Raw genomic sequence first — 19,283 nt, forward strand, 5'->3', positions numbered from 1 at the left:
AAACCTGTGAGGTCCTTCTGTCCTGTGGACTATGTCTTTCTCCTGATCTAAATCTAGGAAATATTCCCCTGTCCTCGACGATGAGTTCTCAGTAAGATAACCATGTAAACAACTGGCTCTTTAAGGCTTGGTCCTTTGGTACCACTTCAGTGTTACATTTCCTTGCATGTATATAGATATATATATTTCCTTCTTTCTTTCGGCAGATTCTTGTCCTTGAGCTTTTTGGAGGGAAAAAGGGGGTTGAAAGAGAAAACATGCAGGGATGGAGAGGGGAGAGGGGGCTTCCTCTTAGATCCCCCCCCCCCCCCAATACATCCCGGTGTTGAATATGAAAATATATGATGGTATAATGTGTTCAGTATGCAAGCTTGAAGGAAACCATATGAACAGGAGGCCAGACAAAGAGCCTACTGTGCTCCAAGTACGACTACTCCCCCCTCCTCTCCCCCCACCTTTTTCCTCTCTGTCTGATTCAATCGAGGGAGCTGGAGGAGAGAGAGAGAGAGAGAGAGAGAGAGAGAGAGAGAGAAAGAGAGAGACTGAGAGAGAGAGAGAGAGAGAGAAAGAGAGAGAGAGAGAGAGAGTGAGAAAGAGAGAGAGAGAGAGAGAGAGAGAGAGAGAGAGAGAGAGAGAGAGAGAGAGAGAGAGAGAGAGAGGGGGGAGGGAGGGAGGGAGGGTGGGTTGGGGAATAGAGAAAGTCCTACTCAGAGAGAGAGAGAGAGAGAGAGAGAGAGAGGGAAAGAGAAAGAGCGAGCGAGAGAGAGAGAGAGAGTCCGTCCCAGAGAGAGGAAGAAGGGGGAACTCTGAGGAGCTGAAAGGGGGCAGTACAAACTAGTCGTGAGCCTCGCACACACCGACCCACCGGAGTACAGGTGAGCTGCAACCACCATACAACTACTGTACAGCTGCTATCTGTTATACAGGAATGCTCTACAGTTCAGCTTGTAACGCCTAGATTAGACTTTTTGGCACAGTGACTGTTTTGCTGCATGTGGACTTGTACTTTGAGTTTGACTTATACTCTGAGGGGGGGAATGGACAGAGTGCATGGGACTACAAGGTAAAAAATATGTTTAAAAAACGGGGGAAACATGAACTTGTCAACTTGTCAAATGTCAACTTTTGAACTAACTAATGACAAACATCTGTCGGTTGCCGTTTCGTCACGTTCCCTTCGTGCAGGTTGTAGTCTGCAGGTTGTAGTCTGCAGGTTGTAGTCTGCAGGTTTGCAGAGGGGGCTGGTTAGCTGTTGGCTACATTAGCTAGAGCTGTCACATTAGCTAGAGCTAGAGCTGTCACTGATAGACTAGCCTATTTTCTTGACTGTGACTGTGTGGAGTCTTGATGTGGTCAGCCCTGGTTAGGGACTTAGAGCAGAGGTGTATTGTCTTGACTGTGACTGTGTGGAGTCTGGATGTGGTCAGTCCTGGTTAGAGACTCAGAGCAGAGGTGTATTGTCTTGACTGTGACTGTGTGGAGTCTTGATGTGGCCAGCCCTGGTTAGGGACTCAGAGCAGAGGTGTATTGTCTTGACTGTGACTGTGTGGAGTCTGGATGTGACTAGCCCTGGTTAGAGACTCAGAGCAGAGGTGTATTGTCTTGACTGTGACTGTGTGGAGTCTGGATGTGGCCAGCCCTGGTTAGAGACTCAGAGCAGAGGTGTATTGTCTTGACTGTGACTGTGTGGTCTGGATGTGGCCAGCCCTGGTTAGGTACTGACAGCAGCGATGTAGAGGATTGACTGTGACTGTGTGGAGTCTGGATGTGGCCAGCCCTGGTTAGAGACTCAGAGCAGAGGTGTATTGTCTTGACTGTGACTGTGTGGAGTTTGGATGTGGCCAGCCCTGGTTAGGTACTGACAGCAGCGATGTAGAGGATTGACTGTGACTGTGTGGAGTCTGGATGTGGCCAGCCCTGGTTAGAGACTCAGAGCAGAGGTGTATTGTCTTGACTGTGACTGTGTGGAGTCTGGATGTGGCCAGCCCTGGTTAGATACTCAGAGCAGCGGTATCGTGTAACGTTAGACGGGCGTATCAGATGAAGGGTTCGCTAGCTGGAGACTGTATTGTCTTACCTTCCTGTGATACAGCAGGTGAGGACCAGTATAATGGTCTATGAGAGGAAATAACAGTCTTTTGTTTTGCCATACGTTACCATACAAATGATTTATTAGAGACACAACTTATTCATGACGTTGCATGAATTCGACATGTGAGTCGGTGTAACACAACAAATGTATTCAGTCATCTGTATTGACAGGGGAAAAGGGGGAATAACTAGTCAGTTGTACAACTGAATGCATTCAACTGAAACGTGTCTTCTGCATTTAACCTAAACCCCTCTGAATCAGAGAGGTGCGGTGGGGGCTGCCTTAATCGACATCCACTTTTTCGGGGCCCAGGGAACTTCCTTCTAAGAGTTTTTGGATAGAAGAACCTCTTGGCATGCCATGTTGGTTTTTACACACCTATCTGGTTTATCTTGAACACCTGCCGGTCTCACTGTGGCCCTGCTGCGCACGTTACACACTTCATTACAAGATTTACTCTTGATATAGGAGATGAAATCAGACAGAGGGGAGAGGGGTGAGGGAGAGAAAGAGACAAGCGAAGGGGGAGAGACAGCGAGAGAGAGACTGAGAGACAGACACAGAGAGAGAGAGAGAGAGAGAGAGAGAGAGAGTAGAAAGAACCATTTCATTGAAGTCTGTGACTGACATTGTTTTGGTTGTCAGTCATCACCTCCAACACAAGCCAAGGCATGCCGGGGCTATCACTGTCTCCTTCCTTCCTTCCTTCCCTCCCTCCCCCTCCCCCCTCCCCCTTTCCCTCCCCCACCTCTTCCTCCCCCTCCTCCTCCTCCTCAGAAGATGAATTATGAACCAGGAATGCCAATTTTGGAGCAAAACCCACAATTATTTGGGAGGTCATTGAATGGTCCTTTGCCTGAACATGAGAGAGTAGAACAGAGCCTGCTAAACCCCTATGTGTGTGTGTGTGTGTGTGTGTGTGTGTGTGTGTGTGTGTGTGTGTGTGTGTGTGTGTGTGTGTGTGTGTGTGTGTGTGTGTGTGTGTGTGTGTGTACGCACGTACTTGTGTGTGTTTCTGTGTGTGTGTGTGTAATGGATATGTGGGTAGGCCCTGAGATTAACAACACATTATCGGTTCTACAGCCCAAAGGGGATCATCAAGGCAACATGTCAGTCATGGTCCGTACCAGCCCGAATATTATGGGATAGGTAACGGATACACTTGAAATCCTCTCAGGAATGCTTTCTCTCACTCACCTGACATTCATACTCACATCTCACATTATTCTATTACTACATAGAGTGGGTACTGCATAGAGTGGGTACTGCATAGAGTGGGTACTACGTAGAGTGGGTACTGCGTAGAGTGGGTACTACGTAGAGTGGGTACTGCGTAGAGTGGGTACTGCATAGAGTGGGTACTACATAGAGTGGGTACTACATAGAGTGGGTACTACATAAAGTGGGTACTACATAGAGTGAGTACTGCATAGAGTGGGTACTACATAGAGTGAGTACTGCATAGAGTGGGTACTACATAGAGTGGGAACTACGTAGAGTGGGTACTGCATAGAGTGGGTACTGCATAGAGTGTGTACTGCATAGAGTGGATACTATGTAGAGTGTGTACTGCATAGAGTGTGTACTGCATAGAGTGTAGAGTGTGTACTGCATAGAGTGGGTACTGCATAGAGTGGGTACTACATAGAGTGGGTACTGCATAGAGTGGGTACTACATAGAGTGGGTACTATGTAGATTGGGTACTATGTAGAGTGGGTACTGCATAGAGTGGGTACTGCATAGAGTGGGTACTACATAAAGTGGGTACACCATAGAGTGGGTACTGCATAGAGTGGGTACTACATAGAGTGGGTATTACATAGAGTGGGTACTGCATAGAGTGGGTACTGCATAGAGTGGGTACTGCATAGAGTGGGTACTGCATAGAGTGGGTACTACATAGAGTGGGTACTGCATAGAGTGGGTACTACATAGAGTGGGTACTATGTAGATTGGGTACTATGTAGAGTGGGTACTGCATAGAGTGGGTACTGCATAGAGTGGGTACTACATAGAGTGGGTACTACATAACGTTGGTACTACATAGAGTGGGTACTGCATAGAGTGGGTACTGCATAGATTGGGTACTACATAGAGTGGGTACTACATAAAGTGGGTACTACATAGAGTGGGTACTGCATAGAGTGGGTACTACATAGAGTGGGTACTACATAGAGTGGGTATTACATAGAGTGGGTACTGCATAGAGTGGGTACTACATAGAGTGGGTACTGCATAGAGTGGGTACTACATAGAGTGGGTACTGCATAGAGTGGTTACTACATAGAGTGGGTACTACATAGAGTGGATACTACATAGAGTGGGTATTGCATAGAGTGGGTACTACATAGAGTGGGTACTGCATAGAGTGGGTACTACGTAGAGTGGATACTATGTAGAGTGGGTACTACATAGAGTGGGTTCTGCATAGAGTGAGTACTGCATAGAGTGGGTACAACATAGAGTGGGTACTGCATAGAGTGGGTACTACGTAGAGTGGGAACTGCAGGGAGGGGTTTATACAAATATACTGAAGACAGTAGTGTATGGCAGTATATATTTCATCAGAATATCATATAGTATTAGGTGGAGATGTGGGATATATGAGGGATAACACTCTTACACAAAAGCTGAGCTGACATGCCACACCCTCCATTACAGTAATTACTGTATGGAACAGTACACAGTAAATCCATCAGAAGGTGGAATTGATATATGGGACATTTACTAAGGCTGGGTATTTGCCAGGGAGGCGAAGATATGATATTATCACGATACCTAGTTGGCGTTCCGATATGTATTACGATTCTCACGATTCTCACAATTCTATATCGATTGTGATTCATTACATGGATTTTACTGTGATTCGATGCAGGGATTTTACTGTGATTCGATACAGGGATTTTACTGTGATTCGATGCAGGGATTTTACTGTGATTCGATACAGGGATTTTACTGTGATTCGATTCAGGGATTTTACTGTGATTCGATACAGGGATTTTACTGTGATTCGATACAGGGATTTTACTGTGATTCGATACAGGGATTTTACTGTGATTCGATTCAGGGATTTTACTGTGATTCGGTGCAGGGATTTTATTGTGATTCGATACAGGGATTTTACTGTGATTCGATTCAGGGATTTTACTGTGATTCGATTCAGGGATTTTACTGTGATTCGATGCAGGGATTTTATTGTGATTCGATACAGGGATTTTACTGTGATTCGATTCAGGGATTTTACTGTGATTCGATTCAGGGATTTTACTGTGATTCGATGGTCCAAACATATTGCTCACCACATGTCTGCTGCGGAGGGACAAGACAGCTGTGACAAAGCAAGTTCTGATCAGTCATGGAAATGAAAGGTGAACAGGACAGGTGAACTGTAGGACAGGACTGTAAGGGGAAGATGACAGACAGGTGAACTGTAGGACAGGGGAACTGTAGGACAGGACTGTAAGGGGAAGATGACAGACAGGTGAACTGTAGGACAGGTAAACTGTAGGACAGGACTGTAAGGGAAAGATGACAGACAGGTGAACTGCAGGACAGGGATAGATGACAGACAGGTGAACTGTAGGACAGGACTGTAAGGGGAAGATGACAGACAGGTGAACTGTAGGACAGGTGAACTGTAGGACAGGACTGTAAGGGGAAGATGACAGACAGGTGAACTGTAGGACAGGTGAACTGTAGGACAGGACTGTAAGTGGAAGATGACAGATGGGTGAACTGTAGGACAGGTGAACTGTAGGACAGGACTGTAAGGGGAGGTGACAGACAGGTGAACTGCAGGACAGGGGAAGGTGACAGATAGGTGAACTGTAGGACAGGACTGTAAGGGGAAGATGACAGACAGGTGAACTGTAGGACAGGTGACTGTAGGACAGGACTGTAAGGAGAAGATGACAGACAGGTGAACTGTAGGACAGGTGAACTGTAGGACAGGACTGTAAGGGGAAGATGACAGACAGGTGAACTGTAGGACAGGGGAACTGTAGGACAGGACTGTAAGGGGAAGATGACAGACAGGTGAACTGTAGGACAGGACTCTAAGGGAAAGATGACAAACAGGTGAACTGTAGGATAGGACTGTAAGGGGAGGTGACAGACAGTTGAACTGTAGGACAGGACTGTAAGGGGAAGATGACAGACAGGTGAACTGTAGGACAGGTGAACTGTAGGACAGGACTGTAAGGGGAGGTGACAGACAGGTGAACTGCAGGACAGGGGAAGGTGACAGATAGGTGAACTGTAGGACATGACTGTAAGGGGAAGATGACAGACAGGTGAACTGTAGGACAGGTGAACTGTAGGACAGGACTGTAAGGGGAAGATGACAGACAGGTGAACTGTAGGACAGGACTGTAAGGGGAGGTGACAGACAGGTGAACTGTAGGACAGGACTGTAAGGGGAAGGTGACAGACAGATGAACTGTAGGACAGGGTTAGGTGACAGACAGGTGAACTGTAGGACAGGACTGTAAGGGGGAGGTGACAGACAGGTGAACTGTAGGACAGGACTGTAAGGGGACGATGACAGACAGGTGAAATGTAGGACAGGACTATAAGGGGAAGATGACAGACAGGTGAACTGCAGGACAGGACTATAAGGGGACGATGACAGACAGGTGAACTGTAGGACAGGACTATAAGGGGAAGATGACAGACAGGTGAACTGCAGGACAGGGGGAGATGACAGACAGGTGAACTGTAGGACAGGACTGTAAGGGGAGGTGACAGACAGGTGAACTGTAGGACAGTGGGAGGTGACAGACAGGTGAACTGTAGGACAGGGGGAGGTGACAGACAGGTGAACTGTAGGACAGGGGGAGGTGACAGACAGGTGAACTGTAGGACAGGACTGTAAGGGGAAGGTGACAGACAGGTGAACTGTAGGACAGGACTGTAAGGGGAAGATGACAGACAGGTGAACTGTAGGACAGGTGAACTGTAGGACAGGACTGTAAGGGGAAGGTGACAGACAGGTGAACTGTAGGACAGGACTGTAAGGGGAAGGTGACAGACAGGTGAACTGTAGGACAGGTGAACTGTAGGACAGGACTGTAAGGGGAAGGTGACAGACAGGTGAACTGTAGGACAGGTGTCCTGTAGGACAGGACTGTAAGGGGAAGATGACAGACAGGTGAACTGTAGGACAGGGGAAGGTGACAGATAGGTGAACTGTAGGACATGACTGTAAGGGGAAGATGACAGACAGGTGAACTGTAGGACAGGTGAACTGTAGGACAGGACTGTAAGGGGAAGATGACAGACAGGTGAACTGTAGGACAGGACTGTAAGGGGAGGTGACAGACAGGTGAACTGTAGGACAGGACTGTAAGGGGAAGGTGACAGACAGATGAACTGTAGGACAGGGTTAGGTGACAGACAGGTGAACTGTAGGACAGGACTGTAAGGGGGAGGTGACAGACAGGTGAACTGTAGGACAGGACTGTAAGGGGACGATGACAGACAGGTGAAATGTAGGACAGGACTATAAGGGGAAGATGACAGACAGGTGAACTGCAGGACAGGACTATAAGGGAACGATGACAGACAGGTGAACTGTAGGACAGGACTATAAGGGGAAGATGACAGACAGGTGAACTGCAGGACAGGGGGAGATGACAGACAGGTGAACTGTAGGACAGGACTGTAAGGGGAGGTGACAGACAGGTGAACTGTAGGACAGTGGGAGGTGACAGACAGGTGAACTGTAGGACAGGGGGAGGTGACAGACAGGTGAACTGTAGGACAGGGGGAGGTGACAGACAGGTGAACTGTAGGACAGGACTGTAAGGGGAAGGTGACAGACAGGTGAACTGTAGGACAGGACTGTAAGGGGAAGATGACAGACAGGTGAACTGTAGGACAGGTGAACTGTAGGACAGGACTGTAAGGGGAAGGTGACAGACAGGTGAACTGTAGGACAGGTGAACTGTAGGACAGGACTGTAAGGGGAAGGTGACAGACAGGTGAACTGTAGGACAGGTGTCCTGTAGGACAGGACTGTAAGGGGAAGATGACAGACAGGTGAACTGTAGGACAGGGCTGTATATTCATCATAGGGTGGAGGCGTACAGGAAATATGTGACTACACTCCCATGCAGCCTGAGGGGACAGACGCTGTAAATTATATCCTTAGATCTTTATTAGTTTTATGTTGTATTTTATTTCATCTTTATTTAACTGGGTTGCGCCCGACTAGCTCCACCCTCCCTTTCCCCGTTAGGCAAGGCCGCGTGACGCACCTGTGGGCAGGGCTGCGTACAAAGGGGATCGCGGATTGCCGGTGATGGGGTCAGGGTGTGATGGGGTCAGGATGTGATGGGGTCAGGGAGTGATGGGGTCAGGGGGTGATGGGATCAGGGTGTGATGGGGTCATGGAGTGATGGGGTCAGGGAGTGATGGGGTCAGAGGGCGATGGGGTCAGGGAGGGGGTGATGGGGTCAGGAGGCGATGGGATCAGGGGGTGATGGGGTCAGGGGGCGATGGGGTCAGGGGGCGATGTGGTCAGGGTGTGATGGAGTCAGGAGGTGATGGGGTCAGGGTGTGATGGAGTCATGGGGCGATGGGGTCAGGGTGTGATGGGGTCAGGTGGTGATGGGGTCAGGGGGCGATGGAGTCAGGAGGTGATGGGGTCAGGGTGCGATGGAGTCAGGAGGTGATGGGTCAGGGGGTGATGGGGCCAGGGTGTGATGGAGTCAGGGGGCGATGGGGTCAGGGTGTGATGGGGTCAGGTGGTGATGCGGTCAGGGGGCGATGGAGTCAGGAGGGGATGGGGTCAGGGTGCGATGGAGTCAGGAGGTGATGGGTCAGGGGGCGATGGGGCCAGGGTGTGATGGGGCCAGGGTGTGATGGGGTCAGGAGGTGATGGGGTCAGGGTGTGATGGGGTCAGAGGACGATGGGGTCAGAGTGTGATGGGGCCAGGGGGTGATGGGGTCAGGGGGCGATGGGGTCAGGAGGGGATTGGGTCAGGGGGCGATGGAATCAGGGTGTGATGGGGTCAGGGTGTGATGGGGCCAGCGTGCGATGGGGCCAGGGTGTGATGGGGTCAGGGTGCGATGGAGTCAGGGGACGATGTAGTCTGAGTTGGGAAGTGAGATATTCCTAAACTTCAAAATCCACAATTACACCTTAACTCACATCCAAAACCTAATGTCAGTACCCAGAACCAAATCTCCCGCATGTTGAGACTTTCCACAACCACAACTGGTGGATTTGCTGGTAGTTCTGAGTAATAAGCCCAAACACGAGGTTTGTACGGTTCAGTTCAGGATTCGAGGGATATAATAAGACACGTTGATGTTTGTGGAATTCATCCAAGCAGCATGACTGTGGATTTATTTGGTAGTTGTGAATGTTGGAATTAGGGACACAAAACAGATGTTGTGGAGTTCAGAGTTTAAGGTTATTTTTATGTTCTGCTTAAATCGTCTGGATTGTGAAATTACAAATCAGGAGAAACACAGAGGTTATAGAGTTCAGGTCTTGAGGGATATACATTGAGACGTTTTGATGTTGTTTTCTGCTGTGCCAGACTTTCTCTAAAGCTTTCCCAAAGATTTCAATATAAAGGTTCAAAGGTTCAAATCAAATCAAATCAAATGTTATTTGTCACAGGTGTAGACCTTACCGTGAAACGCTTACTTACAAGCCCTTAACAATTGATCAACGTATACACTATATATTCAAAAGTATGTGGACCCCTCTTTAAATGAGTGGCTTCGGTGTATACAATCGAGCGCAATAGCCTTGCAATCTCCATAGACAAACAATGGCAGTAGAATGGCTTCACTGAATAGCTCAGTGAATTTCAACATGGTACCGTCATAGGATGCCACCTTCACAACAACACATTTCTGCCCTGCTACAACTGTAAGTACTGTTATTGTGAAGTGGAAACACGTCTAGGAGCAACAACGGCTCAGCCGCAAAGTGGTAGGCCACACAAGCTCACAGAACAGAGTGCGAAGTGCGTAACAATCGTCTGTCCTCAGTTGTAACACTCACTACCGAGTTCTAAACTGCATCTGGAAAGCAACTTCAGCACAAGAACTGTACGTCTGGAGCTTAAAAAAAAATTGTTTTCCATGGCCGAGCAGCCGCACACAATCCTAAGATCTCCCTATACGTAATGCCAAGCGTCGGCTGGAGTGGTGTAAAGCTCGCCGCGACTGAACTATAGTAGTAGTGGAAATGCATTCTCTTGAGTGATGAATCATGTTTCACCATCTGGTAGTCCAACGAACGAATCTGGGTTTGGCGGATGCCAGGAGAACACTACCTGCCCCCAATGCATAGTGCCAGCTGTAAAGTTTGGTGGAGGAGGAATAATGGTCTGTGGCTGTTTTTCATGGTTTGGGCCCCTTAGTTCCAGTGAAGGGAAATCTTAACGCTACAGCAAACAATGACATTCTAGATGATTCTGTGCTTCCATCTTTGTTGCAACAGTTTGGGGAAGGACCTTTCCTGTTTCAGCATGACAATGTCCCGGTGCACAAAGCTAGGTCCATACAGAAATGGCTTATCAAGATCAGTGTGGGAGAACTTGACTGGCCTGCACAGAGCCCTGACCTCAACCCCATCGAACACCTTTGGGATGAATTGGAAAGTGATCTGCGAGCCAGGCCTGATATGCCAAACATCAGACGCCCGACCTCATTAATGCTCTTGTGGCTGAATGGAAGCAAGTCCCCCACAGCAATGTTCCAACATCTAGTGGAAAGCCTTCCCATAAGAGTGGAGGCTGTTATAGCAGTAATGTTCCAACATCTAGTGGAAAGCCTTCCCAGAGGAGCTGAGACTGTTTTAGCAGCAATTTTCCAACATCTCCTTCCCAGAGGAGCTGAGGCTGTTATAGCAGCAATGTTAAAACATCTCCTTCCCAGAGGAGCTGAGGCTGTTATAGCAGCAATGTTCCAACATCTCCTTCCCAGAGGAGCTGAGGCTGTTTTAGCAGTAAAGGGCAGTAAAGGAACCAACTCCATATTAATGCTCATCGTTTTTGGAATGAGATGTTCTTTGGGTCATGTCGTGTATATCTGTCCTCCCTCCTTAAAACACATCAATAGGAATCAAAGAGAGCTCTTGTCATTACACGTGTCCCTAATGCCACCCCGTACACTGCCCTACTATGGGCCCTTGTCAAAAGTAGTGCAAGTAGTGCACTATATAGGGAATAGGGTGCAATTTGTTAAGCAGCCATTGTGTTCTAAACAATAAAACCTTTCTTCCTCTTCTCACATCGGCCTCAGTGCCGACACATCAGGTACCCGCTGGGCAGAACATTTTGTTTGAACGTTGAGCATTGGGTAATATTTGGTAGATACGTTGATCAATGACAATAATCGTACATTTGAATTCCATAAAGTGAGTGCGGAAGAGGTGCTTTTTGTTGTTGTTGTTGTTGTTGTTGTTGTTGTTGTTGTTGTTGTTGTTGTTGTTGTTGTTGTCTATCAACAATGACAAGCCACCGCGGTCTGACAACCTGGATGGAAAATGACTGACGATAATAGGGGACGATATTACCACTCCTATTTACCATATCTTCAATTTAAGCCTACTAGAGAGTGTGCGCCCTCAGGCCTGGAAGGAAGCTAAAGTCATTCCACTACCCAAGAATAGTAAAGCCCCCTTTACTGGCTCAAATAGTCAACCAATCAGCCTGTTACCAACCCGTAGTTAACTTTTGAAAGAAACTGTGTTTGACCAGATAACAATGCTGTTTTACTGTAAACAAATTGACAACAGACTTTCAGCTTATGGGGAAGGACATTCAACGAGCACAGCACTTACACAACTGACTGATGATCGGCTGAGAGAAATTTATGATAAAAATTATTGCAGGGGCTGTTTTGTTAGACTTCACTGTGGCTTTTGACATTATCGATCATAGTCTGCTGCTGAAAAAACGTATGTGTCATGGCTTCACCTCCCCTCCTTCCTTGTTGATAAAGAGTTACCTGTCTACAGGAAAAAGAGGAACGAGCACGCCCCCATTCTCATCAACGGGGCTGCAGTGAAGCAGGTTGAGAGCTTCAAGTTCCTTGGTGTCCACATCACCAGCAAACTAACATGGTCCAAGCACACCAAGACAGTCGTGAAGAGGGCACGACAAAACCTATTCCCCCTCAGGAGAATGAAAAGATTTGGCCAGCTGTATATAGTCTCCACATTGACTCTGTACCGGTACCCCCCGGTATTTAGCCTCCACATTTACTCTGTACCGGTACCCCCCTGTATATAGCCTCCACATTGACTCTGTACCGGTATCCCCTGTATTTAGCCTCCACATTGACTCTGTACCGGTACCCCCTGTATATTCCCTCCACATTGACTCTGTACCAGTACCCCCTGTATATAGCCTCCACATTGACTCTGTACCGGTACCCCCTGTATATTCCGTCCACATTGACTCTGTACCGGTACCCCCCGGTATTTAGCCTCCACATTTACTCTGTACCGGTACCCCCCTGTATATAGCCTCCACATTGACTCTGTACCGGTACCCCCCTGTATATAGCCTCCACATTGACTCTGTACCGGTACCCCCTGTATATTCCCTCCACATTGACTCTGTACCAGTACCACCTGTATATAGCTTCCACATTGACTCTGTACCGTTACCCCCTTTATATAGCCTCCACATTGACTCTGTACCAGTACACCCTGTATAAAGCCTCCACATTGACTCTGTACCAGTACACCCTGTATATAGCCTCCACATTGACTCTGTACCGTTACCCCCTTTATATAGCCTCCACATTGACTCTGTACCGGTACCCCCTGTATATAGTCTTGCTATTGTTAATTTACTGCTGCTCTTTAATTACTTGTTACTTGTATTTCTTATTCTTATTCTTATTTTTTTTAAACTATATTGTTGGAAAAGGACTTGTAAGTAAGCATTTCACTGTAAGGTCTACACCTGTTGCATTCGGAGCATGTGACTAATACAATATGATTTGATTTGATACTCATTATACACAAACGTACACATTGATTTTGTGTTGTAGATATGTGGTAGTGGAGTAGGGCCCTGAGAGCACGCACGATAGTGTGTGTGAATTCTGTAATGAATGTATTGTCAGGTTTAAAAAAATGTATAACTGCCTTAATTTTGCCAGACCCCAGGAAGAGTAGTTACTACCTTGGCAGGAACTAATGGGGATCCCTAATAAACCCCAGGAAGAGTAGCTGCTGCCTTGGCAGGAACTAATGGGGATCCTTAATAAACCCCAGGAAGAGTAGCTGCTGCCTTGGCAGGAACTAATGGGGATCCTTAATAAACCCCATGAAGAGTAGCTGCTGCCTTGGCAGAAACTAATGGGGATCCTTAATAAACCCCAGGAAGAGTAGCTGCTGCCTTGGCAGGAACTAATGGGGATCCATAATAAACCCCAGGAAGAGTAGCTGCTGCCTTGGCAGAAACTAATGGGGATCCATAATAAACCCCAGGAAGAGTAGCTGCTGCCTTGGCAGGATCTAATGGGGATCCATAATAAACCTCAGGAAGAGTAGCTGCTGCCTTGGCAGGAACTAATGGGGATCCTTAATAAACCCCAGGAAGAGTAGCTGCTGCCTTGGCAGGAACTAATTGGGATCCTTAATAAACCCCAGGAAGAGTAGTTAATGCCTTGGCAGGAACTAATGGGGATCCCTAATAAACCCCAGGAAGAGTAGCTGCTGCCTTGGCAGGAACTAATGGGGATCCTTAATAAACCCCAGGAAGAGTAGCTGCTTCCTTGGCAGGAACTAATGGGGATCCCTAATAAACCCCAGGAAGAGTAGCTGCTGCCTTGGCAGGAACTAATGGGGATCCTTAATAAACCCCAGGAAGAGTAGTTCATGCCTTGGCAGGAACTAATGGGGATCCCTAATAAACCCCAGGAAGAGTAGCTGCTGCCTTGGCAGGAACTAATGGGGATCCTTAATAAACCCCAGGAAGAGTAGCTGCTGCCTTGGCAGGAACTAATGGGGATCCTTAATAAACCCCCGGAAGAGTAGCTGCTGCCTTGGCAGGAACTAATGGGGATCCTTAATAAACCCCAGGAAGAGTAGTTGCTGCCTTGGCAGAAACTAATGGGGATCCATAATAAACCCCAGGAAGAGTAGCTGCTGCCTTGGCAGAAACTAATGGGGATCCATAATAAACCCCAGGAAGAGTAGCTGCTGCCTTGGCAGAAACTAATGGGGATCCATAATAAACCCCAGGAAGAGTAGCTGCTGCCTTGGCAGAAACTAATGGGGATCCGTAATAAACCCCAGGAGGAGTAGCTGCTGCCTTGGCAGAAACTAATGGGGATCCATAATAAACCCCAGGAAGAGTAGCTGCTGCCTTGGCAGAAACTAATGGGGATCCGTAATAAACCCCAGGAAGAGTAGCTGCTGCCTTGGCAGAAACTAATTGGGATCCGTAATAAACCCCAGGAAGAGTAGCTGCTGCCTTGGCAGAAACTAATGGGGATCCGTAATAAACCCCAGGAAGAGTAGCTGCTGCCTTGGCAGAAACTAATGGGGATCCGTAATAAACCCCAGGAAGAGTAGCTGCTGCCTTGGCAGAAACTAATGGGGATCCATAATAAATACCAATACAAAATACAAATAAAGTGTGTGTGTGTGTTTGGGGTTGTAGGGGGTTATCAACAACAACACTGTTCTTTGTGTCTGTGTGACTAAGCTCTTGACTATCACGTTGAAGAGCACAACAAGGCGAACCCCCATCGCAATGGAGACAGACAAGTCTGAACAGGGATGGGACACACAGACGCAGGTTTATCATGACAGACAGACAGACAGTCCCAGGGTGTTGTAATAAATTTGGTTGAGAAACCTGACCCTCCTTGTCTAATGTAATCCTTTATAGACTGAGACATGACCCTCCTTGTCTAATTTAATCCTTTATAGACTGAGACATGACAGGTGACAGTTGTAACACTTGAGACTGGAGTATAGATAAAGCATATATTCATTAATCCACATTAACCTTGTCAGCTCCTGTGTGCAATACAACACACTATGTCTCCCGTCACCACCAGGTCCGAGGTCGAGATAAAGCTAAGAGTTGGCAGCTTTAGTCAGATTTAGTGAGATTTCCTGACATCCAACTCTTAATGTCCTGACCGTTCTTTCCCCTGTAGGACAACACTGGGGTTATCCTCATGTTCACAACTCTTAATAAGGCTTTTCCTGCTTCCTTCTCCACCCCTCTAGCCTTGATACAGTATTGTGTGTGTGTGTGTGTGTGTGTGTGTGTGTGTGTGTGTGTGTGTGTGTGTGTGTGTGTGTGTGTGTGTGTGTGTGTATGTGTGTGTGTGTGTGTGTGTGTGTGTGTGTGTGTGTGTGTGTGTGTGTGTGTGTGTGTGTGTCTGTGTGTGTGAACCCCTGGAGATCCTCACGGAACCATTGCTAGTCAATTGTTCATATTTGCACTTTCGGTTGGTTGAGCGGTTCTTGGAGGAACCTTTAATTATTCACCATAGCAACGGGTTCCTGGAAGAACCCTGGAGTGGAGGCGTGGCTTGGCAGGGGCTTTAAGATAGATATATTTTTTGGGCCACCCATTAGAGTAAATGTCTGTTCTGTTGTACTGTTGAAGACTGATAGTTTTGTAGCTTCAACGAGGCTAACGGAGGCGTATTAGTTCCTAAAGAGTCTGTGTTATTCCCAAAGTTGGAATAGTTACCACTTTATAACCATATATAATTAACAATGTTAATATTATTCATATTATATTTAAGAATATGTAATATGCATAAATATTTTTTTTAAATATATATATATTTGCAGTTTTCAATATTAACATGATGAACGAGAATTACATTTACGCTAACGGGTGGACAAGAAACAACTATTTGAAAGCCTTGAATAAACTGTGCCCCCCCCAATCTGATATCTACAATATATTATTGAAAAGGTTCACAAACGAAACCCATCTCATCACAAGAAAGGTACCGGTTTGAATGTTTTCAGAGGGATTCCTCAAGGAACCTTTGTGAACTGGAAAGGTTCAGCTGGTGTGGCGAGACAAAAGGCCCCTCTACTTCTAGGAGTGCAGACCTCGGAGCACTGGATGGCCAAAGGCGTGGGCCGCACTTCTTTCTGCCCCCCTCTCGGGCAAGGCTCCATCCTCACTTCCTGCCATTCTACACATCAGTGAGTCAGAGAGGGTAGAAATGAATTCAGTTTACAGATGAATACTGATCTTCTTCTTCTCCTGTCTTTCAGGTGGTAGTGTTCCGGACCCCCGGGGGACACTGCAAGGGCTCGGAGACACAGTGCCAGCGGAGATCAGCCCCTCGAGACAACAGCAGCTTTACTCTACCCTGAATCCTAAAGCACCATGTTTTACCATACACTCCTTCAATAGGGACTGGAGAGACAGATCACCCAGACTGACAGTTGAAATATCACCCAGACTGGATAAACAACCTATTTCCCTTAACATAGACATTGTAATCTCCCCCCGAAACAACCTAAATAAACCAACTGAACTCTGCTGCCTGAGCCTCAGCTCTAACGCTAAGGTATGGATATAATGATAATGTATGGATATAATGGTAATGTGATGATATAGTGATAATGTATGGATATAATGGTAATGTGTGGATATAATGGTAATGTGTGGATATAATGATAATGTACGGATAGAATGATAATGTGTGGATATAATGATAATGTACAGATAGAATGATAATGTGTGGATATAATGGTAATGTATGGATATAATGATAATGTGTGGATATAATGGTAATGTTTGGATATAATGATAATGTGTGGATATTAAGAGAACATACTGTATATCTCTGCATCTAATCCAAACCAACATCCAACAGGACTAAAATGCGACTCCCTGCTCGACTCCCTGCTTGACTCCCTCCTCGTCGACTCCCTGCTCGACTCCCTGCTCGACTCCCTGCTCGACTCCCTCCTCGTCGACTCCCTGCTCGACTCCCTCCTCGTCGACTCCCTGCTCGACTCCCTGCTTGACTACCTCCTCGTCGAGTCCCTGCTCGACTCCCTCCTCGTTGACTCCCTGCTCGACTCCCTGCTCGACTCCCGAGTGATTAAAAGTCCAACTCCTTGGAAGATATCAATTATTCTGTTTATAGAAGGTTTTCTGGGCTTAGTGTATATACTTTAATGTATGTGACTCTCACACAGGAAGCCATCTGGATGAGATAACGGCCAGCGGAGCTCGGCGATCCTGACTGCTCTTAGCAGTGACCTTTCTAGAGTGAAATGCTGTTTCTCACTTCGTCCGAACCAAACAGCAGGAAGCTTTGAAACATTTCCACCACTGTCACCCCCCGTCTCGTTGTTGAGTAATGGTCTTCCAAGATAAAGAGCTGCTCGCTTTCTCAACACGAAAAATTATCTGTCTAGTAGAGATTGCAATGCAGTCAACAGGCATGTTTTGGTGGCTGGACTGAGAAAGAAAAACAAAAGAAAGATTGAAAGAAAGAGGGGTGAGGAAGAGACGAGAAGCGCCTGGGTTTTTGGAGAAAGAAAAAGATAGAGAGAGAGAGGGAAGACAGACACAAACAGAAATAGGAATGTTTTATCAGTCTTTCTTCTTTAGCTGGAGCTTTGCAGTCGGGCACATCGTTATTGTGAAAGCGTCTTGGCTGTGGTCCATGGGAACTGATCCAGAGTGCTCTGTGTCTGTGGAACTCCCAGCCTGCTTTAGTCTCCCGGGAGGTCCCTGATACTGTTTCTGGTAAGTCCTGAGTAATACTGTGTAGTAACAGTGTGTCAGAACCAGAGGAACAGCACACTTCTTCCATCCGTCAGCCTCCCTCCCTGCTAGCTACAAGGACTAAAGGAAACATTAAGGAGGATTACTACAGAAAGGGAAATGTCCAGCGGTAGGAGAAGCAATATGGACAGCTAAGATTCTCCTTATCCCCACTGGTGATTCTCTTTTTCTCTCCAAACACTCCCCAAACGCTCCCCAAACGGTGATCCTCAAACTGACATGCAGGGCTGCAGACAGTCTGGGTAGAAGAAGAGACTGTGAAGAAACTGTGGAGCAAACCTGAGGAGAACAAGAGAGGCTCCAGAACTCCCCAGCAGTGCAGCAAAGCTCCCCCAGATCGAGGCACCTTCCTGGGGGTAGAGATGGAGACGGAGAGGGGTCATATGTCTGTGAGGAGGGGGGTAAGCTGGAGCCCAGGTGGGGGGAGGAAGTCCCTTCAGGGGGGGCAGGGCAGGGATGTGGACACCGGCAACAGAGAGAGCAATGCATCTTGGGAGAAGCGGGACTACAGAGGAATGAAAAGACAGGTGACATCGACCTCCACCAATCAGCTGGCTCGGAAAACCAGTAAGTTTGATGTTTATTCTGTTTACATGGCTTGGGTTTCTAGTTAGTCTGTAGTTAGTCTGGCTTCTTTTTGGATAACTTATCTGCTACACTGCAACAGCAGGAGCGAATGTGGAACATAATGGAACTACAGCGACGTGAATCTGAGATGCAGTAGTTGAAATCAAGGACAAAACAGTCCGTTTCAACGAACTGTTTTGAAGTGATGACGGAGGTATTTACAGAGGTAGAGGTATATACAGAGGTAGAGGTATTTACAGAGGTAGGGGTATATACAGAGGTAGAGGTATTTACAGAGGTAGAGGTATATACAGAGGTAGAGGTATATACAGAGGTAGAGGTATATACAGAGGTAGGGGTATATACAGAGGTAGAGGTATTTACAGAGGTAGAGGTATATAACAGAGGTAGGGGTATATACAGAGGTAGGGGTATATACAGAGGTAGGGGTCTATACAGAGGTAGAGGTATATACAGAGGTAGATGTATGTACAGAGGTATGGGGAGGCAGGGTAGCCTAGTGGTTAGAGCATTGGACTAGTAACCGAAAGGTTGAAAGATCAAATCCCCGATCTGACGTGCTGTTCTGTCCCTGAACAAGGCAGTTAACCCACTGTTCCTAGGCCGTCATTGAAAATAAGATTTTTTTCTTCACTGACTTGCCTTAAAAATATATATATAGAGGTACACTACTGTTCAAAAGTTTGGGGTCACTTAGAAATGTCCTTGTTTTTGAAAGAAAAGCTATTTTTTTAATCTATTAAAATAACATCAAATTGGTCAGAAATACAGTGTAGACATTGTTAATGTTGTAAATGACTATTGTAGCTGGAAACGGCTGATTCTTTATGGAATA

The 19,283-nt window shown here is 46.9% G+C and overlaps 1 protein-coding gene across 1 annotated transcript in view; it reads left to right on the top strand.

The window, feature by feature from the left end:
- Nucleotides 1-627: 627 nt before the first annotated feature.
- Nucleotides 628-19,283, top strand: part of LOC139366584 (synaptopodin-like) — a 40,098-nt gene continuing 21,442 nt past the window's right edge. The window contains exons 1-3 of the mRNA XM_071104256.1: nt 628-875; nt 16,330-16,628; nt 17,266-18,427. Coding sequence (XP_070960357.1) covers nt 18,223-18,427 — 205 coding nt within the window. The 5' untranslated portion in view covers nt 628-875; nt 16,330-16,628; nt 17,266-18,222. The remainder of the gene's footprint in view (nt 876-16,329; nt 16,629-17,265; nt 18,428-19,283) is intronic.

The sequence above is a fragment of the Oncorhynchus clarkii genome, chromosome 14 (genome assembly GCF_045791955.1).
Source record: "Oncorhynchus clarkii lewisi isolate Uvic-CL-2024 chromosome 14, UVic_Ocla_1.0, whole genome shotgun sequence".
Lineage (NCBI taxonomy): Eukaryota > Metazoa > Chordata > Actinopteri > Salmoniformes > Salmonidae > Oncorhynchus > Oncorhynchus clarkii.